The 10,380-nt window shown below is 37.8% G+C and overlaps 1 protein-coding gene across 1 annotated transcript in view; it reads right to left on the reverse strand.

Moving 5' to 3' along the window:
* Positions 1-2,319: 2,319 nt before the first annotated feature.
* The window catches only part of trappc11 (trafficking protein particle complex 11), an 18,253-nt gene continuing 10,192 nt past the window's right edge, over positions 2,320-10,380 (reverse strand). Inside the window, exons 11-30 of the mRNA XM_031733653.2 lie at positions 10,169-10,262; positions 9,725-9,804; positions 8,740-8,818; positions 8,468-8,522; positions 8,122-8,267; positions 7,748-7,809; positions 7,414-7,546; positions 6,983-7,113; positions 6,507-6,632; positions 6,236-6,429; positions 5,994-6,142; positions 5,788-5,909; positions 5,555-5,674; positions 5,374-5,439; positions 4,773-4,929; positions 4,578-4,689; positions 4,403-4,494; positions 4,100-4,233; positions 3,585-3,752; positions 2,320-3,494 (exon numbers count right to left, since the gene is read on the reverse strand). Of these exons, the coding sequence (XP_031589513.1) occupies positions 3,450-3,494; positions 3,585-3,752; positions 4,100-4,233; positions 4,403-4,494; positions 4,578-4,689; positions 4,773-4,929; positions 5,374-5,439; positions 5,555-5,674; positions 5,788-5,909; positions 5,994-6,142; positions 6,236-6,429; positions 6,507-6,632; positions 6,983-7,113; positions 7,414-7,546; positions 7,748-7,809; positions 8,122-8,267; positions 8,468-8,522; positions 8,740-8,818; positions 9,725-9,804; positions 10,169-10,262 (2,265 nt within the window). The 3' untranslated portion in view covers positions 2,320-3,449. The remainder of the gene's footprint in view (positions 3,495-3,584; positions 3,753-4,099; positions 4,234-4,402; positions 4,495-4,577; positions 4,690-4,772; positions 4,930-5,373; positions 5,440-5,554; positions 5,675-5,787; positions 5,910-5,993; positions 6,143-6,235; positions 6,430-6,506; positions 6,633-6,982; positions 7,114-7,413; positions 7,547-7,747; positions 7,810-8,121; positions 8,268-8,467; positions 8,523-8,739; positions 8,819-9,724; positions 9,805-10,168; positions 10,263-10,380) is intronic.

A 10,380-nucleotide genomic window follows, 5' to 3' on the forward strand; every position in this document is an offset into this window, starting at 1 on the left:
ATATTATACCACATTATATTATATTACATCATATCCTCTTTCACATTAGAGCCACAACAGGACCCACTAGAACATGGGAAAAAGTAAAAGTGAAATATAAGAATATTCCACAGAATGGTAATATTTATCACTTATATTGCTTTTAGTCTATGACAAGAGACCCTGAAATAATCTGTTTGTTTGTTTATAACAGCAACCAAGAAAAGGGCAGAGCAAATAAAGACAGGTGGTGGTCCTGCACCCCCTCGTCACACCCCTTTTTGTACTGTGACATTTATTGACATTGTGGGGTTTTTTGTGTGTAGTTTGACATAACACTCCATCACTTTTACCTGTTCCCATGTAAGGGGTGACTGAAGCATGCACAGTAAGTCAGGAGTAAGTATATACAGTACAGTAAGTATATATATAGAGAGAGAGAGAGAGAGAGAGAGAGAGAGAGAGAGGAGAGAGAGAGAGGGGGAGGAAGAAAGTAAATAATACCCTCACGGGAGAATCGATATCTCTCTATGAGCACACCGTCGCGCTGAGCTAAAGGATCCCGTCTATCCCGCAATATACGCTAAATTCTGTAAACTCTCCTTATCAATCTTGCACCTTCCTTGCTCGCGTACAAACGGACAGGACATGGCTGCGACAGACTTCCCAAATCCACCTTCGCTTTTATAGCCGTGGTCTCTCATCTTGATTGCACGTAGTAATTTACTATTACTACTCTAAAATATGAATTACATCTGACATGATCTACTACATGTAATAGAATGGTTAATAGTACATTTCCTTTTTTCGGAAATGACCTGTATGTATCTGTATGCAATCAATAAAAGAATCAAATACATTATCTTTAGTTACATTGATAATATTTATTTATGGTAAAACAGTGGAGAAATATCGCTGTTGCTTTCGTATAACTGCAGCGGACATACCTGAGTGGCCGCGATCTAATCCTGTTTACATAAAGTAAACCTGCTCCCGAGCAGGCTTACTCTTACGGATCTGTTGCTATGACAGCAAGTCCCAGATGAGCTTCGGAGAACCGAACGATCCAAGATCACGCGAAATCGTCAACATTCAAATCCGGCTAATTTAGCGAGGTACGAAGAATAGGCCCCTGGTCTGAGATCAGCTAAAGAAGCAAAACAAAAACAAATCAAATATGGGCCAAGTCTACCTGCGTTTGATCCAATTTATATATTAATTCTTATAATACTTAATTGTTCTTAAACCTTTAAAACCTGAACCATGAAATAACTGCCAGAAATCTTTATCTTTTTGATAATGGAGAGTTTGCTGAACCTTTAGACAATATATATATATATATATATATATATATATATATATATATATATATATACATATACATATATATATATATATATATATATATATACATATATATATATATATATATATATATACATATACATATATATATATATATATATATATATATACATATATATATACATATACATATATATATATATATATATATATATATATACATATACATATATATATATATACATATACATATATATATACATATACATATATATATATATATATATATATACATATATATATATATATATACATATACATATACATATATATATATATATATATATATATATATATATACATATATATATATACATATATATATATATATATATATATATATATATATATATATATATATATATATACATATATATATATATATATATATATACATATATATACATATATATACATATATATACATATATATATATATATATATATATATATATATATATATATATATATACATATATATATATATATATATATATATATATATATATATATATATATATATATATATATATATATATATATATATATATATATATATATATATATATATATATATATATATATATATATATATATATATATATATATATATATATATATATATATATATATATATATATATATATATATATATATATATATATATATATATATATATATATATATATATATATATATATATATATATATATATATATATATATATATATATATATATATATATATATACATATATATATAAATATATCAAATTTTAATCTGCATATACGAGTTTTAATTTGTATTACGTTTGCTACATAAGCCATATTTTGCAATGTAGTCATTAAAAATGTGTCATGCAATTTATATCATTTTTTAAGGTTAAAAAAAATAAATAAAATCACGCTGATGATGCAAAATTTCGTGCCAAAAGGTAAAAAAAAAATTAAAACGAATAAAAAGCAAGGAATAAAATTGCATCTAAGAATCTGTATTTATTACTGATGCTCATTTGGGAAACACAAAGGCTTCAGACACTTAATATACTTGAGCTCCTGCTACTATTCGCACACAGAGATCTTCAAAGAATGGTACGGATATTTTCTGGAAACTTGGTTTATCAGCAGATGGTGATTTTATACCTGTTGACATTTAATGTGGAACATAACGTGCTCCAAAGCACGTTATGTTCCCATCACAAGTTACCATGGCGATGTACAGCAGTACGTAGTAAACTAGCTTTGCAGCGCAGGGTTAGCCCCAGAGTAAACCTGCTTTGTAGTACAGACCTCAGATGATGCAAATGTGTAAACCACTACAGTATGGAGTCACTTTACTTTGGTGTGGTTATAATCTGAGTGCTGACAGTACAACTCATCTTTGCTGAGTTAACAACCTGCCATTTTTGAACCAGCCAACAAGCTTCAGTGAATTAATAAACTTGTTTGATAATGTGGAAAAAACTGATTTCCTTTATTGGCCAATTAAAAGTATTTAAAACATTTTAACTGAATTATAAATATGTTCTAAATTACAGTCTGTCTAAGAACTAAGAAGCAAAAATTAGGTGGTGTGTGTGCGTCTCAGACTCGGGTCATATTGTTAGCATTACCTGATCACTTTACTATTGCTTAAAATGCATGAACCAAAAGAAAATGGGCAGTAGCGACAGATGTCTATCTTTTCTATATTGTCTTTCAGTACCAACTAACCCTTTTCCCACTTCTGAACATAATGATGACCCTCAACTTTATCGATATAATGTAGCCATTTTAAAGTATGCACAATTGTCTCACACTTTCAGGGTTGTAGACACAGCAGGTTTAGACCACTTCAGTTTAATCAAATCATCATCACATCCTATTCATATATTAAACTTTCCTCAAATGTCCATAAAGCTCACATCAGACTCACACATGATCTTAGCTGTTAAATGATCATCGGTGCTCGATGCTTGCTGGTGTTTGGTCAACAGGTGATCTAAGCAAATAGTGTCAATAATGTCAATCTCTGTGTAATCTCTGTGGTATCATACATCTAGAACTACCTGCAGTACACAATGCTGCTTTTTCTTTTTATTTACAAGAAACACTTTCATTTTCTCCTCAAGCTGCAGCAATGGAGGCGTCATCCAACTGTCGACCCTGAGGCTGTGGAGAAAGACAGAAACGATGCTTTAGCCCAACAAGGAAAACATCTCCACTTTGACCTTAGTGTTTATGGGTTTCTATGTGTGTTACCTTGACGAAGATACGCTGCGGGAGGAAGCGTTTCAGAGCTTGAGTGCTGAAGGTGGGGCAACGTGGCAGACTGATGTTGAGCTGTGGTAGTGTTTGGTAACCAGCCATCAGTGGATAGTAGTTATAGAGCATCTCCTGCTCTGAACTGGGGAGGATACGGAGACGCACCTACACACACACACAAATGGATTTGTCATTTGGATACATGTGCAGCCAAAAATTAAGGCTAGGTCAAGGCAGTCAAGATGAACCTTGAATGAGGCAATGTTTGAAGTGAAAGTGACTCTGGACCGTCTGGTACAATCAAGCCAGAGGCCACACAGTGACTCTTTGTAAAGCTAAAATAAATGTAGTTTTATATTTACAGATAGATAGAACACACACACATGCAAGTTTCAGTGCTGCTGCTCAGATTTTCAATGTATTGATGAAGCACGATGACATCACCAAAACTGTCCAATCAATATGACCCATCAGCCCTTATAACACCATTCCTACAGGTGGCGCAGCTGTACCTGTTTGAGACCAGAAAACATGAAGGCATCGGACGGTTCCACGGCCATCTCCACCTCCTGCACCAGAGCCGTTCTGTTTTCTATGTGGTAACGCACAGGAAGAGACTCCCTGACTCGCCCGAATGACGGCAAATCTAAAAAACATCAAAACACAACAATGTAACACCACCAACAGCCAGAGGTTAACATCTTTCACAACTGCAAATGCAAATAATGAGAAAATTTTTTGAATTCTACTTAGTGTATTGGAATATTATCTGTAAAATCAGGAACACTGTGTGCATGCGATGCTTGCGTACTGACCAGCGTGGATGTACAGAGGCACCATCTCCAGGACCACATGAGGCAGACTGACTATAGTCTGGATGAGAGGACTGTCTGGACTGGAGGAGTTTCTGTAAAACAGTTTTCGAAGTCTGTTCAAGCCCTCTGAAAACCCAGCAGCAGCATGTCAAAGCCTCCATTAACGTGTACGTACCTCCTCCACGATAGCAGGTACTGTCCTGTAGCCACCGTGTTATTGATGTTGGTCTGTGGCGGACATCGGAGACAGAAACACTCACTGGCACACTCCCCTGTTTGTAGAACCACTGAACATAAACATGCACTTTTTACTTTTCAGCAATAAATCTAAACAGGAAATTTTAGGTAACTATTTTAAGTACTCGGATACCTTCCTGTAACTGCGACTGAAGCTGTGGTGTGTTGCTGGTCACAGTAAGAAGCTGCAGAGAAGAGGAAGTCAGCAGAAGAGGCCACGGAGATGACGACAGGATGTCAGTCATTAGGAGAAAGGGAATGTCCACTGATACCCGGTCCAATGGCTCAAACTGCAGCAGCACACAGAAGCAGAGACGATAATAATCATTTTTATTAGACTTACTATAAAAAAAGACTCATTATCTTACTTTAATGGAATGAAATTTATTTAATTGAATGCAACATACCAAAGCTCCTGCTTTTCTCTTTACTTTAACCTTTTTCTTACTTATTTCTTTTGTCCTTTACTTTGTACTTGGAGTGTTCGTCTGTTTCAGTAGATTTTTTTCTCTACATAACTTGATTCTAATTCTAAAAGAAGCTGTCAACAAACAGGTTGTTTAGGTAGGTGTATGGTAGCTTACTCTAATGTAAATGTAATCAGATAAATCAGGATGTTTCTCATTTCCTGCTTTTGTATTTTATGATATTAAGCTTATTAAGATCCCTTCACACCTCCCTGACTATTAGTAAAATCCAAGCTAAAATGAAAGCGGGTAAACCTAACTACACACCTTGGTGGAGACAAACTTGACCGAAACCTCAAATGGAACAAGTGTCTCTATGGTTACCGTCTCATCCTGGAGAAGAGGAGAAAAAAAGAGGTGTAAACCAGAAAAGTAAAACAAACGTTGACATCTGTTTATCACTGAGCCGACTGTTAGTTGTACTGTGCAGGTCAGACAAGCTTTCTACCTTATGACACTTGCACGTAATCTGTCGTCCTTCTACTGTGGTGTCGATGCTGTAGGCCACGTGGAACAAGAAGACCCTGGGTCCGGTTGATACACACTTGACATACACGCATTTCTCCAACTAGAGGCAAACACACAGCTCACAAACTCAAATTTCTTCTTTTGCTGTGAAGAACCTGACAATGCTGCTGTTTTGCGTGATATGCTGAATTGACATTTCTTTGTGAGAGTCACCTTTTCGCCCGGTTTCAGCTCTCCGAGAGGCACATCGGGGAGCAAGGAAGGTGCGCTGTCATCACAAACCTTTGACCCGTCGAGTGTCACGTGAGTGGTTTGGCCTAGATTGGCATCCTGACCTGAACATGCAAACCAAGATAAATGCTAAATTAGCATTTGTTTGCTGCTGTATGTTATTGAAAATGATTAGAGTACTGATGTACCTGGTTTGAGGCCAGCAGTTAATTTAACATCTTTAGCCATGGCCTCCTCCTGTGATTGGACAGTGAGCTTGATGCAGTACATTTCATTGGTGAGTGCAGGAGGCTGGTGGCTCAGCTGAACAGAGATCTTTGGGACTCTGGAGATGATCCTAAACACAAGAACCATTTCTGCTGATTTGATCCCAGCGTGTAAACTGACACTGTTCAAACTGACGGGCTGGTAATGACTTTTTCTGACTCACATGGTGCTGTGCTGCATGGTCAGGCTGTCCCAGTCCAGCTCCTGACGCGCTTCGATGTTACGGCCCCAACGCCGTGAACACCTGCTGGCCTGCAAGGCTTCATGTGCAGACGCAGCGTCTCCACCTGCTCCTCTCCAGCTCACAAACACACAGCGACCACTGTCGCCACCCAACATCACCTCGATACCCGTCATCTATAATAACACACGTATTAATCACCGTTTCAATCCCTGTCTCTGTCTCGCAATCACAAACAAAAAAGTCTCCTTACCTCTATCTTCTTACCAACATCTTCAGTTTTTGCCACAAAGCTGAAATTGTAGCATGTGGTTTTTCCTGGTAACAGACTCATGGCCTCCTGGCCCGACCACTCTGCCACACACCACTGGTTGTACTCCTAATAAACAAAAACACCTTTGTCACATACAATACCCCATCGGTGTTTTACGGCTGAGTGATAGACAGCTAAGCTACTGCAGCATAACCATGAAAAACAGTGAAAGGAAGGTTAATGTTCCTTTCAGTCACAGCTGTTTGCACTAAAACGAGGTGAACATGAACGAGTCTGGGTTGTATTACTGCAGAGGTTTTTAACTAGCTGTCCAACAAAGATGGTGATAATTACAGACTCAAGTAGATACATGAAATAAACACAAGACTTTTGTGGGACTTTGTACAGACAAAGCGCTCCAAGCTGGTATCATACATGGAGGTGGAGATACAAACAGCCTTTTTTGTAGCACGTACCTGGTTACTGAGGCTGACAGCTAGCTTGCCGAAAGACACAGGATGAGGGCAGTCAGCTCGGAGGAAGACCTGCAGTTGGACAGGCTGGTCCACATGGAAACTGGGAGACTGGAATTTGGCTTTACACTGGACTGGAGTAAGAAAAAAAGGACAGCTATTATAACCCATTTATATCGAGATATAGAAACTGTATTTTTACTGGGCATGTATCCCAAACTGAATGCTGCATTAACTTATTACTTTAGCAGGATCTCATTTTAATGATCCAACTTTTAATAAAACTGGAAAAGAATACATCCAGAGGCTCACTTTATACTAAACTCTTTCTAAACCCAGTATCATTAGTCAGCATGCACTTTTTCTTCTTGGCATGTACACGTTAAAAGAGGAGAACTGAAACCCCTTTTTGAGCGAATCATGTGTTTACTAACTGAATGGGATGTAGTCTTGCACTTCTATAGTTAGTTCATTTGATCCAGCCAAAGCCATGCGGTCATTCCACAAAGACCTGGCAGCACTGACAGAAGACAGATCACACTCCGGCTCAGCATCTGGGACCTCGTTCTGGAAACAAAAGGACAATTAAAATATGTGGATGCATCACGTTTGATTTGACCTCTGCTTAGCTACTCTGAGCTTTACAACACAGCAGCTGCTGCACAACTGCAGCTTTTAAGCATTTAATTCCTATGAAACACACTACAGTTATATTAATGTTTGAAATCCACAACATGATGATTAGATTTGTGGAATCCTTCAGCTCACCGTGAGGACTTTGATGAGATTCTTCTCAATCCTTGACTTTTGCTCCTCCTTTAAGGTGGAAGCTAAAAGACAAGATCAGCGTGAGTCTTCTGATATTATTCAGTTTTCCACTCAAACGTCATGTTTAATATTTTAAACATCCTGGGACAGTTGCAACAGCTTTCTCAGATTTACCACATGCAAGTAATAAGATTGTTCTGAGCTGTTAAACAAAAGAAGAGAAAGTGTCAGCAGCAGTTTTTAATACTACTCCACAGGTTAAATGATTATGTTTTAAAGGTTTATTTGGCATCTTTTGTTCTTTAACTGTTCCTGATGTTTTGTCGTAGAGTTTTCAGTTCCCTCTGTTTCTCACGTGTAAAATCCATTCTCACCTCTGCCCAGCAGCTCCATACAGTAGATAACGTAGTCCTTAATACTAGCCATCAGATAAGCACAGCGCAGAGCTGTGGTCAGTATGGCTGTCAGGAGACCCCACCATCGCTCTGTGCGATAGTCACACATCACATAGTCCAACAGCCTGATAAGAAAACACACACACAGATGAATAAACGCGATTCTTCGCACACCCTGCTTCTAAGATTGAGAGGTAAAAAGTTCTGTTCTCATTCCTCTCAAATGTGAATAATTTGTAAGATTCTGGGTGGGATGTGTCCTGCTCTCAGCTTCTGTATCAAAATAAAAGTGGGATGTAATTTGGAAAAGCAGTGTCTCACTTACTTCAGCGCCTTGGTGTAGTCTTTTGCATGGTAGTATTCCTCTCCCATCTGCACCACTACAAACGATACACACAGTGAGACAAGGTGAAACAACACAACAGAGCGCAAATAAAAAACCTGGAACACAACGTGGCTGCGAACTGCGACGTGGTCATATTAAAAAAATCACCACAGTGTCGACGTTCTTTACATACTACAGGGATAACTAAGGATTAGAACATGTCCACCTGTAAGAAGGTAACCCAGTGACTATAAAATGCTAATCATACGCACTGAGGTGGCTCTTCATTCGAGGACACTTGTACTTCTTAAACTGGGCGACGGCATTGCTGAGAAGTGCTATTATCAGCTCCTGCAGGGGCAGAGACACCAGAGGCATCGTGTTTAATTCAACCTGACAGGAACTAGAAGATGTAAACACAATTATGACAATGACACAACAAAGAATCAAAACTTCAAAGCTGAATGTTCATGTCTCTGTGTAAAGCATTTTCTGCTCTAGCTGGGATACTGCATCATATGCAGAGCAGCCTATCATTTTCTCAGTACAAACAGGAACTCAGCATATGATGTGCCAACACATTTAGATTCCTGGAACACAAAAACACACAATTCCTACATTTTTCTTGCTCTATTTGAGAATTCTATGCCTTTGAGGATCTTTAATACTACCAAAGAAAAACTACTGTTGTAGAAAGTACTGACCACAGATGAATCACTGGCGTTTTGAAAAACTTAATAATCGAATCCAAAGTGCGCTTCAAGTGATTTTTAGATGACCAACTGTACCTTTAGGCAACATTTTCTCAGGGATTAAGCACTTTTTCCATTCATGTCTGGGCCTTTTAAAAGGCTGCACACTGACTTCTGTGGGCATGTGAAGGATGCAAGATGAAAGGATGTCAGCGTCTCCCTTTTAACGCTGAGCAACATCAGCTAATCTTGATGTCATCTTATCACTAACATTAACAAATGATTAGCTCCCAGAACAAAAAACTCTAAATTTTAAGCTACTTCACAAACCAAGCTGGTCATTTCCAAATGGTTTTATCAGCTACCATCACTGGCTCCATACAGTGTGGTTAACTTACAGCTGGTTGGCTAGCTCGCCAAACTGCTTCATCTATGAAACTAACTTGCATGTTAAAAATAGGCTAGTTTAACTTCATCTGTAAGGCTGAGGGTGCGTGTCATTAATAACAATGAATTTTTAAAATAAGCAGGACTAAAACAGTAAAATATTGCTGTTTGCTCTTACAGAATGTGGTACATCTCTCTCTTTAATCTGCAGGGCTAGAATCCCCGTCTTCTCTTTTTCAGCATCTGGAGGATCAATACCTGGAAGTGAAGGATTACAGACATAATTACTGAACAAACTCTCTGTATTAGGTTTCTTTTTGGAAGGTTTAAATTAGAAGTAGTGGTACACGCAGCATCAGACAGCAGAAGGATTCTCTCATAAGCTTTCTAAAGGCACGTTGGATGTGTTACATGTGTCCAAAATAAAATATTTCAATAAAATTGTTTAGACAAGATCATTCAGCTTAAAACAGCATAATCATGTACTGTCAAGTCTCAACTAGAGTACATAATGTTGCACAAGCACTGTTGTGCGAATTTGTCAATGAAGCAGTAATGACCATTAACACAGTGCTTGAAGCCAGCAGTGTTGTGTATTCCATGTCTGTATCTGCCAACATACTCTGTTGTCCCTGCCTCCAAGGTCTCTGGCCATAAAAATCCAGTCCTGCCCCTTGAGTGTCCAGAGGGTCGGGGGAGGGGTAACTTGCACCAGCCTGGAACAACCAACCAATAAAACTATTAAGCTGTGTTTTATATGTAATATGATAATTAGAAACTTCCTAACAGAAGTTACGATTCAGCTGCATTTTAAATCGGCGAGTTCATGCTATC

Source organism: Oreochromis aureus, linkage group 2, assembly GCF_013358895.1.
Source record: "Oreochromis aureus strain Israel breed Guangdong linkage group 2, ZZ_aureus, whole genome shotgun sequence".
Classification (NCBI taxonomy): domain Eukaryota; kingdom Metazoa; phylum Chordata; class Actinopteri; order Cichliformes; family Cichlidae; genus Oreochromis; species Oreochromis aureus.